General features: G+C 41.7%; 1 protein-coding gene across 1 annotated transcript; it reads left to right on the plus strand.

Moving 5' to 3' along the window:
• The first annotated feature begins 674 nt into the window (after window positions 1-674).
• On the plus strand, window positions 675-18,945 carry hmgcll1 (3-hydroxymethyl-3-methylglutaryl-CoA lyase like 1). Its single transcript, XM_049737104.2, has 9 exons — window positions 675-922; window positions 1,993-2,064; window positions 2,451-2,558; window positions 2,852-2,947; window positions 3,073-3,221; window positions 3,336-3,399; window positions 3,486-3,674; window positions 9,196-9,321; window positions 18,210-18,945. Exons 1-9 carry the CDS (start codon window positions 824-826, stop codon window positions 18,312-18,314), a joined length of 1,008 nt encoding a protein of 335 aa, XP_049593061.1. The 5' UTR covers window positions 675-823; the 3' UTR covers window positions 18,315-18,945.
• Window positions 18,946-19,026: the final 81 nt, after the last annotated feature.

Consider the following 19,026-nt stretch of genomic DNA (forward strand, 5'->3'; position numbering starts at 1 on the left):
GGCTTCAGAAGAATGGCTCTTTCTCTGTTAAATATTGACCTGGCTTAACGAGGGATTTTATTACACCATGCAGTTGACATTGGCAGTGGTGGCACGTCTGGCAATGGAAACCGCTCAACTGTTTAGGTCACGGGGGATCAATCAAAGCAAAATGTTTCCGTGAAGCCTAACATTTTCACCAGGAACATTGAGGCAAATGTACGCCTAATCTTGTTATTCCATCTCCAAAGTTAAATTGGCTGTCCTGGTAAAACACACAGTGAATTAAACGTTTCCATTACCATGAGCGCAATCAATACCAAAACGGGTAATAAAGAACTTGGGGATGATTTGTGTGTGTGCAAGTGGCATAATATAGGTCTGCTTAGGCCTTATAGTTGAAGCCAAGTTCTTCTCTGGGCCACAAAATAACTGAGACAAAAAGTTCTTCTTTGGGCCACAAAATAACTGAGACAAAATCCACAGTGCCTCTGCTGGATGCAGCCAAGTACTGTACTCCATTTTATGAGAATTCGGAATAATAATTTATTAATTGGTAGGCATGTCCACAATTCACACAGCAATGTAAACTTTCCGATTTGTAGTTCACATTGCAGCATCCATAAAGAAAAGGCTCTGCTCCCACCTCCTAACACATCTCTGTTTTGATCCCTTCCCAGCGGAGAGCTGGCTGCCATGGCAACTGCTGAATCATCCTACCCAGTCAGCCTTGCATCATCCGAGAATATTGATCTTGATCCATTAGCTTTATTAGATTCCGAACAACTGGGGGTTGGGTTGCTTCATCTTGGGAAGTTAGGAAGCACAAACAGCGTGCCTCCGAATGGGAAACGTACCCACGACGGTGAAGCATTGCCTGAGCTACGAACAACTCATCCAGGACTATCCATGGCTGAGACGCTTGCTGCTGGAGGAGGCAAAGGTGGGTGTCCTTCTCGTGTGCCTCACATGCTAAACCACATGACCTCATCATGATTGAAGCTCTCTTGCTGCTCGCCACGTTTGAGACAGTCCTCGTGTGCTATGATTACAAAATATTAGTTTTGAATATTTTCATGTTTCTGAATCTCTAGTTCTTTTTCTTTATAGAAAGAAATGATGCACTGTTCCTTTGCTGATGTATTGAACGAGGAGTACACCGAAGACGAGACTTGAGCACAGAGAAAAAAGTGAAAAATTATTAACTCATGGGCTCTGGATGATTAGACTACAAGGGATCACCCTAACCTGGCCTAACCCACTTGATTGCTAGCAATTAAGTATGGCAAAATGTCAGCAGCTTATGGAAGGCTTGAATATTAATAACCGCAATTTAAACTTTAAACCTTTAAAAACTAAACCAGTGCGTCTATCCTGAAAATGAAGCTACATGACATTCTGAATTAGTTGTTGACTAACCAGTTGGCATACAAATGAAACACTTACATTTTAAAGTCATTTGTAGTGAGCCTCTGCACATTCATTCACAGTGGATTCATTTTATTTGAATGAATCGTATTTCATGACCCTATCAAGTCTAATACTTGTGTTTGTATACCGATTTTTAAAGCACGACTCCTTCAATGTGTTTAAGATCTGTTTACCGCTTCTATTCTGACAGCAACTGTCAAGATGTATTTAGTTGCTAATTTAATACTAAATTCATAATCCTAGTTATACACTACAGAAAGACTCTTGTGTGAAGACTCATGCCATAGGAGTCTTACAGGAAATAAATGTGGGCAGTTTAAAAAAAAAAAGTAGTTGCAAGAGGCTGACACAAACTGCACATTTCACATTCACGACCAAGATGATTGCAGTTTTGGGTTCCAAACAGAGGAATACCATGATCCTTAGAATTTCCCCTGTGGTTCTTGCGGGGGAAATGTATCTAACCTATCTTTCTGAATGTTTTCTCCATGAAACATCTCGTTGGTTCCCATGCTAATCCTTGACATGATTATGGCTTCAACTATTGGGTGTCTTCTGGCATGTCTCTTCTTTCTTCTCCAGACTGCCTCAGAGTATCCGGAGAGTGTGAAAATAGTTGAAGTTGGGCCGAGAGATGGACTCCAAAATGAAAAGGTATACAAAATTTATGGTGATGTGTGTGCCCTTTGCTTAATTTGAAAAACAAACATTTTCCTGATTTTTACTCTCTCCCCCATAAATAAAACATGCACAACATATGGTTGGTGCGCCATAATTAACAGAGCATATGTTTTACATTTTCTTTGAAATTCAAGAATGACAGAGCTTCTGGCTTCGTTCACTCTTTTTAGTATGTCACCATTGAATCAATCCCTGTTGCATGCCAGAGCTTTTACAGCTTTTACCACAGCGTCTACTTAAGAGATGAGAGACGTCTCATGTTTGCAGAGCTATGTTGCACGTTGTCTGTTATGTTGTGCCTCCCAGCATGAACGGAATCAGATCCAGAAAGAGCACTTTTGGGTTTTATTGTCCCCCAGGAAATTGTTCCGACAGGCGTGAAAATCAAGCTGATAGACATGCTCTCGGGATCGGGCCTGCGTGTGATCGAGGCTACCAGCTTTGTCTCCTCAAAATGGGTACCACAGGTAATAACTCCACTTGGTGCGCAGCTGAACAGTGTCAAATGATTTATGAAGCTCTCTCTCATATGATTTTTCTTACATTCAGAAAGACTACCCTTCCTGTCATAAATTGCTTTTCTATTTCAAAGAAGACTCAAATATGTTTTGTTCAAATATGACACCAAGCAACTTTCAGCCTAATGGTCTGTGCCGGGTTGTGAAAGGCTTGAGTGAGAATAATGTATTTTCAGGAACAAGCTCTGTTGACGTGAAACGTTTATTTTTGTACCTCATGTCCTTTTCTCTTTTTTGTTCAGATGGCCGACCACACTGAGGTTCTCGCAGGAATCCAGAGAGCTCCTCATGTTCAGTACCCGGTATTGACACCTAACATGCAAGGTTTTCAGGACGCTGTAAGTCAAATGAATGTTTGAAGAATTGTGGTCAAACGTTAACTTCATGTTTATTGTTCCCCGTGCTTGTTGTCGATGAAGTGTAACAAACAGTCTTATACAAGGCTTTTATTTTCTTACACAAGGTTGCGGCCGGGGCTGCTGAAGTGGCGGTGTTTGGCTCAGCATCTGAGGCCTTCAGCATGAAAAACATAAATTGCTCTATTGATGAAAGCATGCAGAGGTTTGAAGAGGTCGTCGAGGGAGCCAAAGAGCGAACGATTCCAGTCCGCGGGTTTGTATTTGTCACTCATGGTAGACACAAAAAAAGGCAATCTGCCATTTTTTTTTTAATCTGCTTTCCTGTATTATGATATATGATATGATATTATATATTGTACTATTGCAGATATGTTTCTTGTGCCCTTGGATGCCCATACGAAGGAGACATTGATCCATCCAAAGTTGCTGAGGTTAGTCTGGTTAATTATATAGATCTCATGGGTCAACGGTCTCTATCCTGACTTTCTTCCCTTGATCATACTTCTTATCTCCTAAGATAGCCAAGAGATTGTATGAGATGGGATGCTATGAGGTTTCCCTGGGGGACACCATCGGCGTGGGCACTCCAGGTTCCATGCGTAAGATGCTGCAGTGTGTGATGAAGGAGGTTCCCGCCAGTGCTCTTGCAGTTCACTGTCATGACACGTACGGCCAAGCTTTGCCAAACATCCTCACGGCACTTCAGGTAAAAACTCACAGCAGCTGCAAGGCATGATGCCCAATTCAGATGTTCAATTCAAATATTTTTATTGGTTCTGAAATGCTGGATTGGGACAATGTTGAAAACAATTTCCATTTATTATTTCTTCTTGTACTAATTGCTAAAAAACATGAAGTGTTATTACATTCAAGAGGCTTTTAAATTGAATACATTTGCTCGGCCCTCACAAATCACCGTTGTTACAACTAATAATAAGGCAAAATGGATCCTCACATTTCGTGACTATTGGATGATATTGTGTATTTTTATGAGACTCACATTCATGTGGGTCAATTTGTGAAAAGAACAAAGCCCCATTTTTTTCAAATCAACATGTCCTGTTTCCTATCCTACTTTAGTACTCTAAAGAACAGGAAAAAGCTCAGCTACACACAGTCAGTAACAGTGCCAAGACGACTTTTGTATTACTATTTATTTTTTCTTCACTATTTTTGGACCTCCCGCTGCTATCCGCGGTGTTAACCAAATTATGGTGTAACATACCAAACCAAACTCAGCCGCCTCGTAGAAACATTGCTATAGAAAATGTAATTACAGCTACCTAGTGGTAACACCTGTAATTTTTTTCTTGGGGGGCACAAAAGGAGGCGTCTATTTAAGTTGAAGCGTTTGTTTGGTCAAGTGGACAACGCAGTCTGTGACTAAATTAGCTACCGTGTCAAATGGAGCGGTCACCACTATTTGAGGTAATATGCTATGTATAAAGACTGCAATCCAAATTCCCTAGGGATCCATGACATTGTAGCTGTTTATGACATGAATGCATCCTCTGTTTAAGATCTATGTGTGGGTTACAATAGCACACAGAAACCCAGGAACCGTCAGTCAACAGCCAACAGGGGAATTAAGAAATGCGATCTAAACGTCCCCACTATGCATCGCTTAAATGGAATCCCGAAAGTACAATGAACAAAAAAGACTTCCATGGAAGAATAGAAATACCATGCACTATGGAAGTCATATATTGTATAGCCTAACAGCTAACAAGAGACTGTTTAAGTGTCTGGCAGGATTTTAAAGAACTGACATAAATCCAAAGGTAATGCAGATGTGGCTATTTAAGTTCTCTGAGCCACATTGTCATCACACAGAACACAGCTCAGTGGGGTGGGCTGCGGAGTCTTGGGGGGGGGGGGGCAGCAGATGTAAGAACGGGGTGGTTGTCACAAAGGCTCACATATTCACTGTCTGTTGTACAAAGCGACTGAGAGCTAGGTGGATAGAAGAACCCTGAGGGATTTGGAGGTGGGGGCGGAGGGGACTCATCTATGGTTCTCCCTACAATGCTGAGTTTAGATGCAGATGGAAGATGATCCTTTGATCCGTTCTCTGCTGCACATGTGATGAACGGTGGTGCAGCTGCAGGAACAAGCGTTTTTGTCAATTTATTTCACTGGGCAGATTCGTTATAAGTTACAGTGAGGAGTGGTGATTTATCGTAGTTTGATACAAACACACACAAATTCCCATACTATTTCCACATCATCTTAACTCGGTTAAAGTAGGTTTAAATAAGATCCTACTCATTAAACATGGCTGTCTCTTTTCGATGTGCTTCAAACTAACCACGACTTGTACTTTTGAACTCAAGTACCACGGTGGTTAAAAAAAAAAAAAATCACAGAATTAAACATCTTGGATCATATTTAAAACGTTTCATCTCAGCATCCCCACGTTCTCTGAAAATAATAGCAGCCGGGGCTATTTAGTCATCCATTTGCTCACCCATAAACAAGATGGAAATGAAAGATTTTATCATAAACCTTTTCATTAGTGTGTGCCAGAGGTCCACACCACCAACTGGGACAGAAATGAATTTCTCCAGTGCTGTCAGCCCTGAGTCACGGCTTTTGTCTTGATAAAGACATTCCTTAGCCTTTGTACCTGTTTTTTTTTTTTTTTCTCAAAAGTACCGGCTGAGGGGGTAGGTAGCTTTGTTCCTGCCGCACTCCTGGCAGTTCACACAATGACAACTTATGTACTTAGATTTCACAGCCTTGGCAAGCAAAGTAATTCTTAATAGGCATTATCAGTGTATTGTGAACCTTAATAGTCATGCTTTATTGTATAACAGTGTTACAGTCGACATTATGACCAACCTAATAATCATTGTCAACTTAGCAACGTAATTCAAATGCCATTACCATACTGTTAGAATTTGAACACAAGCGGTTACTACGACTTTGAAACATTAAAGTGATCATGGCTTTTATTTAAGTTAGGCACGCTTAGCAAGTGGCAACGCAAGACATTGTTTAAGTTTGTGTTATGCAACGTAGGCGGCATTATGCATCCCCAAAAATTAAATAAATAAAATAAACTTCAACAAAAGAAAAAAAAAAGATTTTCAGATAATATTGCCAGTGTATTGAAAACCAAATCATCTCTCTTTTGTCATAGTTTGTCAGTTTGAGGCTTTATTGTCTTATCTAGGTCTGCTACACAGGCAGGGAACATTTGCACAAATCGTTATCAGATTTTGACAGTATTTTGTTCTTATTATGTAATCTAATTAAGTAATTAAGTAACGTGTTGTAAAAAAAGTGCCAGATTTAGTCAGATAAACATCATAGCTTGTCTCATAATTTGTCTCAAGGTCTCTTCTGGTTGAGCCTTTGTTGATTCCAGCAAGCACCTTCCTGTTCGGCAGTACTTTAGTTTGATTTCATTATGGAATGTTTAACTTGTCTTTGTTCTTGTGTGATGGATAGGGATTCCAAAACGTCACTTAAAACATTCTACTTAGTTTAAAATGATTTCCTATTTTCCTTAAAATCAACAGTATCATGGAATAAAGTGTGATGCGTCATCTCATTTTATTGTATTTTCTAGCAGGAACATGTTCCAGGATTTGATTTGAGTGTGACTGAGGTGTGCTTATTCGTGAAATTCAGGCAAGCTGTGTCAAAGAAAACTGATGATACAGTTCATAATTTCTCATTTTCAAATAAATCACTAGGTGGAAATATGATTTATTTAGTCTGTAAAAGTTTGTTTTGTTCTGCCAGTATCTGGGTTTTGCTTTGTCACTGTAAGATTATTTACATTTTCCAGGAGAAGGTTGATATATGTTTCAGCCGCAGCTACGTGACAGCTTCTTTCAGCCTACCGGTTTATGTAGCTGTGGGTAAAGCATCACTGCTTCATATCATTCCGTGAATACGCTCTCTCTCTCTTCCTGTCTCTCTGACGCACGTGTAAAACCAAAATGGGAGCTTGTCCGTCTTCAGCCTCGTCAAGTGTGAGTGTAGAATGTCAACAAGCGTATCCGAAAAACCATGCCCGTTTTGGAATACTCCGTGCCTTTACACAGGAATGTATTGTTTTCATACAACCACAGCTCACTGAATATGGCTTTCTAATGCCGAGTGCACATCTGGTTTCTGCGTGGGTACTATGAATCTAACGGAGCACTGGCAAGCCTGAGTTGCTGACCGCCCGTTCTCGCACGATTAGGGTCCAAATGAACAAGGCACGCCACTGAAGGCTCTGGTTTGTTCCTCTCAGAAACCGTACGCCAAAGACCCCCAGCCCTGCACGGTCTGCAGCTGCAAGTGAGAGGATTGGCATGGTAGATTACAACTCTGTGTTTATACAACACGAAAAATCTGCCGAGTACAATATCCTGCTCTGGCTTTAGCCAAGGTCTGGAAATGTCATGCACTGAACACACCAAAGTTGAGACCCCCAGCCCTCCACCTTCCACCCCACCTCTACCTCTCACCTTGCCAACACAAACAGCAATTACGGCGAGTTTAGACAGCCCCTGAAAGAAGTACGTTCTTGTCTTTTAATTTTGCTTGCTTGATCCTTCTCCACAGGGTGAAAGTCCTTCATGACCCAGTGCCACTGAAAGTATCAGTGTGTTAATGTTGTCTTAATGTTGTCTCCCTCTGGGACCCCCCTGACATCTGGCTCTGCTGCGGAAGCTGGAAAACATTTTTAATATTCTCCCGATAATGCCTAGGACATGTGGAAAATATCCTGAAAACTTTTGGGGCTTCATCATTTTTCTTTTTTTATTGGAAACAAAGTGTTAGAAGTTTTTCGTGACACGTCAAGCCAATTCATTCTTCCTGCAGCGTCAACATTTGCAATTTGGTGATAAAGATGTTTGTTACTTGCCTTCCAGCAACTAAAAAACACATTGTTAAATCGTCATATGGCGGCCAGACATTTGGAGTGGTTGGCGATAATAAAACAAAAACAATGATGATGATGAATTGAATCAGTAAGGCAAAACAGAAAAGCAGGAATGACACATTGGATAGGAGTGAGCATGTCTGTTGCCCAAATCTCCATTAGAACATCTCTTTTGAATTTGCAGCTGTGTCTCAGGACACAGAACATACAATGAACTTGCTTCTCAGATCCATTGAATTGCCAGTGGTGTGAATGTGAGTGTGAATGTTTTTTCTTAAAGCTGTCATCTACCATAGTCGCAAGTTGCACATGACCCTAATGTGGAAAAGTGAATCAGAAAAAGAAGCTAACATCATCAAAGATGCATTAACAACTTTTTCTGAAACATCTCTTGTATTGGATCGCCTTCACTTGTGCAGGTGTATCCAGCTTGTGCATGTATAGTCTGCCCAGTATACTTCCTCCAGCACTATATCCTGTACAGCATATATACAGTACTTGGTAATGCGCGTGTGTTACGACTACTCTAAATCAAGCACATTCATCCTGAAGGGATCAGGGAAATAATGCATGACAGTAATGATTATAGTGCGCAACAACGGCACATTTGTGTAGTAATATTAGAACTCCTGTGTTGTCGGAACAGCGTAAGTGGACACCCTCTTAACCCAGGCAAAAATGTCTCCTCGATGTAGCGCGGAAAGGACAGAGTAGTGCTGTGAAAACATGAGTAACCAGCTGAATCAGAACCATATGAAATGTTGCGCTCCAAATTGAGAATATGCACAAGGCTATTACCATGTGGCACCAGTGTCAGATGAAGACAAAGAGGATGACTAAGCCATACTGAAAGACTTTCTGTGCCCGCTTATTAGCGATCCCGCAGTCCTCCTAAACAGCTGTCAAGAACCACAGCAGCCTTAGTAAGGACCCGTATGCATGTTGAACCATCTAACTGGGGAAAAAAAGCATCTTTGTTCAGGGATTTTACCTGAGTAGGAATGGGAATGACAGAATTTCCAATGACAACCATGATTTGTTTGGTGACGGTCCACTTACACTTAACATTATCTTCCCCATTAATGATATTAGATTTCCATTATTTACTTTGGCAAAATTCCAAACACATCTTCACAAATTGAAGTTCGATACCGTGCAATGCCTTGATTACACCATCACAGTATCTTCTTTCTATTCTTGACAGTATGACACCTCCAAAAGATTACTTATCATACCTTATCGATGTGTAAAAGATGCAATCTGTAGAGTAAGTAGATTTAATGGGGTGTGCACTGAAGGGAAAAAAAATTGACTTCTATTATACTGTACTTTGGCTTTTCAGATGGGAGTGAGCGTGGTGGACTCAGCAGTGGCCGGTCTGGGTGGTTGCCCATACGCTCAGGGTTCATCTGGCAATGTGTCAACAGAGGATGTTCTCTACATGCTCCACGGCATGGGCATCCACACCGTGAGTACGCACACTCCAACAGACTCGCTATAATTTACTGTATGTGTCCGCAATCCCAGCGCAGCGGCCCAACTCATACAATCTCCCAGGGTCCATTTACATAAATATATGGTTCTGCAAACATACTTTTGTGTCAGGGTTTATTTTATAACATCAGTGGTTTTGCACAAGTTCATGCGCCCACACCATTGAGTGCCCTGACCCATGAACTATTTATTTAACAATCTCTACCCCTGCTGGTCGAACCTTTTCACTACAAGTAGGAAACAGCAAATTGGCTTACTCGAAGCTAAATCTAGACCTGTTTGGGAGAACAAGTTAACTGTACCTTAATTCTGCCATTTAGTGGAAGGGCATTAAATTGTTATACTGTCACTATATGTACATGTCTGGCAAAGGCAGAATTATAGACAATATTTGTCAGGAATAAATAATACTTTTCAAACTAATTAAATTAAATTGGATAATTTCCCATGGCAATGACCAGTGGTTTCAGCAGTGGACTCCATTTTGTTTTACAATTAATCAACCATTTATTCCACACATGCCACATAATTAATCCAGCATATAAATAATGGTTTACGATGCCTTACACTGAGTGCCAGAAGTCCCCATGGTCGTGAGCAGCAGGGGGGGGCCCCATTTCAACCCCTTACACTGAGTGCCAAGCAGGGAAGAAATGGGTACCATTGTTATAGTCACTGGTATGACTCGGCAGGGGTTTGAACCCACAACCTCCCAATCTCAGGGCGGACACTCTCCTCTTAGGCCACTGAGCTGGTAAACACTTGTATCATAGTATAACACTTATAGTAGTTTTTAAATAACGTGTATACCTATGTACGCCTAAATATTGTTATCCAATATATCTACTGCAATTCCACATTAGATTGCTGGTTTGAAATTTGCTTTTAATATTATTATTTTTAATAAACATTTATGTTAAAACTTGTCTGGTGTTTTATTCCTTGTTTCTTTATTCGCCAATTAAAACATAATAATCAGCTTAATCATGCTTTATATGACAATATGTATAGGTACACCTTAAATAGGTACACTACACAAGTTTTTTAAAAAAAAGAATAAATAAATAAAGCACAACAAGATAATTTCTCGCACCTGGGATCGAACCAAGTTCTTACCGAGCAAGAACTCGAGTCACTAACCAGTCGGCTATTTCGACCGGTAGTCTACAATTGCATGCACTGTTTTGTACTAGTGATGTGCATTCCAGTTCTCAAGTGAACTGAATCTTTAGAATCGGTTCACTCAAAATATTTGTTCAAAAGAATCGTTCACCAAATCGTTCGCTACACTTCCTTATTTATTTATTTTATATTTTTTTTTTTACCTCGTGTAGTGTACCAAAATATCCCTTAATTATCTGCCTAAATAATTGTGACTAATTTAAAACTATTCTACTTGTTAATACCTACAAAATAACATATTCTAACCGGAGATTGCATTGACCTAATTTTCACATGGTCCTTGTTTACATTTTGCATTTGACACTGACAGCTGTCAAGTGCCACGTTAGGGCTCTTCTTGTGTAAGTTTTATTTGTTATGGGTTTTCTTTTGTAAGTTTAACTTTGGGTACTTCGAAAGTGTCATTTTAAATTGTACTTTGCTAGGTGTTCGTGTACACAACGTGTTGTGATGACAGCTGCTGTGGAGTCTTCAGAGCTAGTCGCTTGTGAGCTGCTCCATAAAACCATACATGTTCCATGCACTGAGAGCAAGGCTTCCATAGGGTAGTGGTTAGTGCTCTGGGCTTACACCCCAGCGACCCGGGTTCGAATCTCAGTGGAACCCCAAAAATTTTATCATAGAAAATTTGCAACACAGTTACTCGTGTAACCATACACTTCCTTAGAGCTAGGGTTAGGTTTAAAGTTAGGGGTAGAGCTAGAATTAGGTTTAGAGCTAGGGTTAGAGGTAGGATTAGGGTTAGGGCTAGGGTTAGGGGTTAGGGTTAGAGCTAGGCTTAGGGTTAGAGCTACGGTTAGAGCTAAGGTTAGTGTAAGGGTTAGAGCTTGGGTTAGGGTTAGAGCTAGGGTAAGGGTTAGAGTTAGGGGTTAGAGTTAGGGTTAGGGTTAGAGCTAGGGTTAGGGTTAGAGATAGGGTTAGGGTTAGAGCCTAGGTTAGGGTTAGAGCTAGGGTTAGTGTTTGAGCTAGGGTTAGGGTTAGAGCTAGGGTTAGAGCTAGGGTTAGGTGTTAAGGTTAGAGCTAGGCTTAGGGTTAGAGCTTGGGTTAGGGTTAGGGTTAGGGTTAGAGCAAGGCTTAGAGGTAGGATTAGGGTTAGGGTTAGAGCTAGGGTTAGGGTTAGAGCTAGAATTAGGTTTAGAGCTAGTGTTAGGGTTAGAGCTAGGGTTAGAGGTAGGATTAGGGTTAGAGCTAGGGTTAGGGTTAGAGCTAGGGTTAGAGCTAGGGTTAGAGCTAGAGTTAGGGTTAGAGCTAAGGTTAGGGTTAGAGCTAGGGTTAGGGCTAGGGTTAGAGCTAGGGTTAGGGGTTAGGGTTAGAGCTAGGCTTAGGGTTAGAGCTTGGGTTAGGGTTAGGGTTAGAGCTACGGTTAGAGCTAGGGTAGAGCTAAGGTTAGTGTTAGGGTTAGAGCTTGGGTTAGGGTTAGAGCTAGGGTTAGGGTTAGAGTTAGGGTTAGGGTTAGAGCTAGGGTTAGAGCTAGGGTTAGAGCTAGGGTTAGGGTTAGAGATAGGGTTAGGGTTAGAGCCTAGGTTAGGGTTAGAGCTAGGGTTAGAGCTAGGGTTAGTGTTTGAGCTAGGGTTAGGGTTAGAGCTAGGGTTAGTGTTTGAGCTAGGGTTAGGGTTAGAGCTAGTGTTAGAGCTAGGGTTAGGGTTAGAGCTAGGGTTAGAGCTAGGGTTAGAGCTAGAGTTAGGGTTAGAGCTAAGGTTAGGGTTAGAGCTAGGGTTAGGGCTAGGGTTAGAGCTAGGGTTAGGGGTTAGGGTTAGAGCTAGGCTTAGGGTTAGAGCTTGGGTTAGGGTTAGGGTTAGAGCTACGGTTAGAGCTAGGGTAGAGCTAAGGTTAGTGTTAGGGTTAGAGCTTGGGTTAGGGTTAGAGCTAGGGTTAGGGTTAGCGCTAGGGTTAGAGCTAGGGTTAGGGTTAGAGATAGGGTTAGAGCCTAGGTTAGGGTTAGGGCTAGGGTTAGAGCTAGGGTTAGTGTTTGAGCTAGGGTTAGGGTTAGAGCTAGGGTTAGTGTTTGAGCTAGGGTTAGGGTTAGAGCTAGTGTTAGAGCTAGGGTTAGGTGTTAAGGTTAGAGCTTGGCTTAGGGTTAGAGCTTGGGTTAGGGTTAGGGTTAGAGCTAGGGTTAGAGGTAGGATTAGGGTTAGGGTTAGAGCTAGGGTTAGGGTTAGAGCTAGGGTTAGAGCTAGGGTTAGGGTTAGAGCTAGGGTTAGAGGTAGGATTAGGGTTAGAGCTAGGGTTAGGGTTAGAGCTAGAATTAGGTTTAGAGCTAGTGTTAGGGTTAGAGCTAGGGTTAGAGGTAGGATTAGGGTTAGAGCTAGGGTTAGGGTTAGAGCTTGGGTTAGGGTTAGAGCTAGGGTTAAGGTTAGAGCTAGGGTTAGAGCTAGGGTTAAGGTTAGAGCTAGGGTTAGGGTTAGAGCTAAGGTTAGTGTTAGGGTTAGAGCTTGGGTTAGGGTTAGAGCTAGGGTTAGGATTAGAGTTAGGGTTAGAGTTAGGGGTTTGGGTTAGAGTTAGGGTTAGAGCTAGGGTTAGGGTTTGAGCTAGGGTTAGAGCTAGGGTTAGGGTTAGATATAGGTTTAGGGTTAGAGCCTAGGTTAGGGTTAGAGCTAGGGTTAGTGTTTGAGCTAGGGTTAGGGTTAGAGCTATGGTTAGTGTTTGAGCTAGGGTTAGGGTTAGAGCTAGGGTTAGGTGTTAAGGTTAGGTGTTAAGGTTAGAGCTAGGCTTAGGGTTAGAGCTTGGGTTAGGGTTAGAGCTAGGGTTAGAGGTAGGATTAGGGTTAGAGCTAGGGTTAGAGTTAGAGCTAGGGTTAGGGTTAGAGCTAAGGTTAGGGTGAGGGTTAGAGTTAAGGTTAGAGCTAGGGTTATAGTTATAGTTAGGGGTTAGGGTTAGAGCGAGGGTTAGGGTTAGAGCTAGGGTTAGGGTTTGAGCTAGGGTTAGAGCTAGGGCTAGGGTTAGGGTTAGAGCTAGGTTTAGGGTTAGAGCTAAGGTTAGGGTTAGAGCTTGGGTTAGGGTTAGAGCTAAGGTTAGTGTTAGGGTTAGAGCTAGGGTTAGGGTTAGAGCTAAGGTTAGGGTGAGGGTTAGAGTTAAGGTTAGAGCTAGGGTTAGGGGTTAGGGTTAGAGTTAGGGGTTTAGGTTAGGGCTAGGTTTAGGGTTAGAGCTTGGGTTAGGGTTAGAGCTACGGTTAGAATTAAGGTTAGGGTTAGAGCTAGGGTTAGAGCTAGGGTTAGAGTTAGGGGTTAGGCTCTAACCCTAACCCAAGCTCTAACCCTAGCTCTAACCCTAGCTTTAACTTCTTCACTTCACTGGTTTCTTTTATATCAAACAAATTGTTTTAGGTTATTCACCTGACATGTTTCGGCGGCTAGCTCTAACCTTAACCCTAGCTCTAACCCTAACCCTAGCTCTAACCCGAATCCTACCTCTAACCCTAGCTCTAACCCGAATCCTACCTCTAACCCTAGCTCTAACCCTAACACTAGCTCTAACCCTAACCCTAACCCAAGCTCTAACCCTAACCCTAGCTCTAACCCTTACCCTAATCCTACCTCTAACCCTAGCTCTAACCCTAACCCTAGCTCAAACACTAACCCTAAGCCAAGCTCTAACCTTGACACCTAACCCTAGCTCTAACCCTAGCTCTAACCCTAACCCTAGCTCAAACACTAACCCTAGCTCTAACCCTAACCCTAGCTCAAACACTAACCCTAGCTCTAACCCTAGCTCTAACCCTAACCTAGGCTCTAACCCTAACCCTATCTCTAACCCAGCTCTAACCCTAACCCTAGCTCTAACCCTAACTCTAACCCTAACCCTAACCCAAGCTCTAACCCTAACCCAAGCTCTAACCCTAACACTAACCTTAGCTCTACCCTAGCTCTAACCCTAACCCAAGCTCTAACCCTAAGCCTAGCTCTAACCCTAACCCCTAACCCTAACCCTAGCTCTAACCCTAGCCCTAACCCTAGCTCTAACCCTAGCTCTAACCCTAACTCTAGCTCTAACCCTAGCTCTAACCCTAGCTCTAACCCTAATCCTACCTCTAACCCTAGCTCTAACCCTAACACTAGCTCTAAACCTAATTCTAGCTCTAACCCTAGCTCTAACCCTAACCCTAATCCTACCTCTAACCCTAGCTCTAACCCTAACCCAAGCTCTAACCCTAAGCCTAGCTCTAACCTTAACACCTAACCCTACCTCTAACCCTAGCTCTAACCCTAACCCTAGCTCAAACACTAACCCTAGCTCTAACCCTAACCTAGGCTCTAACCCTAGCTCTAACCCTAGCTCTAACCCTAACCCTAGCTCTAACCCTAACCCCTAACTCTAACCCTAACTCTAACCCTTACCCTAGCTCTAACCCTAACCCAAGCTCTAACCCTAACACTAACCTTAGCTCTAACCCTAACCCTAGCTCTAACCGTAGCTCTAACCCTAACCCAAGCTCTAACCCTAAGCCTAGCTCTAACCCTAACCCCTAACCCCTAACCCTAGCTCTAACCCTAGCCCTAACCCTAACTCTAGCTCTAACCCTAGCTCTAACCCTAACCCTAGCTCTAACCCTAACCCTAGCCCTAACCCTAGCTCTAACCCTAACTCTAGCTCTAACCCTAGCTCTAACCCTAGCTCTAACCCTAACCCTAGCTCTAACACTAATCCTACCTCTAACCCTAGCTCTAACCCTAACACTAGCTCTAAACCTAATTCTAGCTCTAACCCTAACCCTAGCTCTAACCCTAACCCTAATCCTACCTCTAACCCTAGCTCTAACCCTAACCCTAACCCAAGCTCTAACCCTAAGCCTAGCTCTAACCTTAACACCTAACCCTAGCTCTAACCCTAGCTCTAACCCTAACCCTAGCTCAAACACTAACCCTAGCTCTAACCCTAGCTCTAACCCTAACCTAGGCTCTAACCCTAACCCTATCTCTAACCCTAACCCTAGCTCTAACCCTAGCTCTAACCCTAGCTCTAACCCTAACCCTAACTCTAACCCTAACCCTAGCTCTAACCCTAACCCAAGCTCTAACCCTAACACTAACCTTAGCTCTACCCTAGCTCTAACCGTAGCTCTAACCCTAACCCAAGCTCTAACCCTAAGCCTAGCTCTAACCCTAACCCCTAACCCTAGCTCTAACCCTAGCCCTAACCCTAGCTCTAACCCTAACCTTAGCTCTAACCCTAACTCTAGCTCTAACCCTAGCTCTAACCCTAGCTCTAACCCTAACCCTAGCTCTAACCCTAATCCTACCTCTAACCCTAGCTCTAACCCTAACACTAGCTCTAAACCTAATTCTAGCTCTAACCCTAACCCTAGCTCTAACCCTAACCCTAATCCTACCTCTAACCCTAGCTCTAACCCTAACCCAAGCTCTAACCCTAAGCCTAGCTCTAACCTTAACACCTAACCCTAGCTCTAACCCTAGCTCTAACCCTAACCCTAGCTCAAACACTAACCCTAGCTCTAACCCTAACCTAGGCTCTAACCCTAACCCTATCTCTAACCCTAACCCTAACTCTAACCCTTACCCTAGCTCTAACCCTAACCCAAGCTCTAACCCTTACACTAACCTTAGCTCTAACCCTAGCTCTAACCCTAGCTCTAACCGTAGCTCTAACCCTAAGCCTAGCTCTAACCCTAACCCCTAACCCCTAACCCTAGCCCTAACCCTAGCTCTAACCCTAATCCTACCTCTAACCCTAGCTCTAAACCTAATTCTAGCTCTACCCCTAACTTTAAACCTAACCCTAGCTCTAAGGAAGTGTATGGTTACACGAGTAACTGTGTTGCAAATTTTCTATGATAAAATTTTTGGAGTTCCACTGAGATTCGAACCCGGGTCGCTGGGGTGTAAGCCCAGAGTACTAACCACTACCCTATGGAAGCCTTGCTCTCAGTGCATGGAACATGTATGGTTTTATGGAGCAGCTCACAAGCGACTAGCTGAAGACTCCACAGCAGCTGTCATCACAACACGTTGTGTACACGAACACCTAGCAAAGTACAATTTAAAATGACACTTTCGAAGTACCCAAAGTTAAACTTACAAAAGAAAACCCATAACAAATAAAACTTACACAAGAAGAGCCCTAACGTGGCACTTGACAGCTGTCAGTGTCAAATGCAAAATGTAAACAAGGACCATGTGAAAATTAGGTCAATGCAATCTCCGGTTAGAATATGTTATTTTGTAGGTATTAACAAGTAGAATAGTTTTAAATTAGTCACAATTATTTAGGCAGATAATTAAGGGATATTTTGGTACACTACACGAGGTAAAAAAAAATTATAAAATAAATAAATAAGAAAGTGTAGCGAACGATTTGGTGAACGATTCTTTTGAACAAATATTTTGAGTGAACCGATTCTAAAGATTCAGTTCACTTGAGAACTGGAATGCACATCACTAGTACAAAACAGTGCATGCAATTGTAGACTGCCGGTCGAAATAGCCGACTGGTTAGTGACTCGAGTTCTTGCTCGGTAGGAACTTGGTTCGATCCCAGGTGCGAGAAATTACCTTGTTGTGCTTTATTTATTTATTCTTTTTTTTAAAAACCTTGTGTAGTGTACCTATTGAAGGTGTACCTACACATATTGTCATATAAAGCATGATTAAGCTGATTATTATGTTTTAATTGGTGAATAAAGAAACAAGGAATAAAACACCAGACAAGTTTTAACATAAATGTTTAAAAATAATAATATTAAAAGCAAATTTCAAACCAGCAATCTAATGTGGAATTGCAGTAGATATATTGGATAACAATATTTAGGCGTACATAGGTATACACGTTATTTAAAAACTACTATAAGTGTTATACTATGATGCAAGTGTTTACCAGCTCAGTGGCCTAAGAGGAGAGTGTCCGCCCTGAGATTGGGAGGTTGTGGGTTCAAACCCCTGCCGAGTCATACCAGTGACTATAACAATGGTACCCATTTCTTCCCTGCTTGGCACTCAGTGTAAGGGGTTGAAATGGGGCCCCCCCCTGCTGCTCACGATCATTGGGACTTAGGTACACCTCATGGACACTTCAATAGGTACACTACACGAGGTAAAAAATAATTAAATAAGAAAGTGTAGCGAACGATTCTTCTGAACAAATATTTTGAGTGAACCGATTCTAAAGATTCAGTTCACTTAAAACTGGAATACATATCGCTCGTACAAAACAGTGCAAGCTATTGTAGACTGCCGGTCGAAATAGCCCACTGGTTAGTGACTCGGGCTCTTGGTTCGATCCCAGGTGCGAGGAAATGCTTTTGTTTTGATCAATTAACCCTTTATTTATTTATTCTCTTTTTTTTTAACCTCGTGTAGTGTACCTACACATATTGTCATATAAAGCAGTTAACCAAATGTCTGATTTTTATGTTTTAATTGGCGAATATAAAAACAAGAAATAAGACGCCAGACAAGTTTTAACATAAATGTTTATTAAAAATAATAATATTAAAAGCAAATTTCAAACCAGCAATCTAATGTGAAATTGGAGTAGATATATTGGATAACAATATTTATACACGTTATTTAAAAACCACTATAAGTGTTATACTACGATACAAGTGCTCAGTGGCCTAAGAGGAGAGTGTCCGCCCCATTGGGAGGTTGTGGGTTCAAACCCCTGCTGAGTCATACCAGTGACTATATACGTATAAACATTTCAATTTTAGTTCTCTTTTTTTTTAAGGGGGTAAATCTGGCCAAAATCCTGGAAGCAGGTGATTTCATCTGCACAGCTCTACATCGCAAGACAAACTCCAAAGTTGCTCAGGCAAGAAGTAGGAAGCTGTGAATGTGTTTCTTTCAAATAAATTTCACTTGATTTCGTGGTAAGTGCTTTTTCACTTTGGCTGGCACTACATTCTCTGTGTGGGGAATTTAATTTGGCGAGTTTGTACTGCAACTAGGTCACAGTGTGTTTGATATTTAAAGTATTCTTATTTAAATGACCTTATTCTATTAATAGCAACTCACTTTCTTTGGCCAAGATCATTCTGGTTTGCATACTAAAATCATCTGTTGAAGGAAGCGTACATATGGTGGCCTTTTTCGAGGTCGCAGTTGTCTTCATAGTTTACATCTCAATTACATTCATATCACGAATAATCCCAGCAGAAGGTCAGAATCCAATTATTTTTACATAGTTGTGTACTTGTATAATAATAATGTATCATTTGTAGCTACAGTTTATGTTATAATGCTTTGGTGACTCCATGGACATTTTCCTACTAGTAACAGAAAAAAGCCTACCTTGCAACCAATACAACAAAACAGATTAAATAAATATGTCCATCTTGGAATATATGTGTGTCTATTTACATTTTATTATTTCGACCATTAAATGGAAATGTATCAAACTGTCTGAAAATCTGATAAAGATTATTGTGCTTAAGAAAGGTTTATAAAGCACAGCTGATCAGTAATCCAAGTTATTTGTACATGCACTTAAGGGGATATACGTAGTAGTTTTGGAAGTTTTACCATTTACATGCCTTTTGTTTCTA

Source organism: Syngnathus scovelli, chromosome 12 (assembly GCF_024217435.2).
Source record: "Syngnathus scovelli strain Florida chromosome 12, RoL_Ssco_1.2, whole genome shotgun sequence".
Taxonomy (NCBI): domain Eukaryota; kingdom Metazoa; phylum Chordata; class Actinopteri; order Syngnathiformes; family Syngnathidae; genus Syngnathus; species Syngnathus scovelli.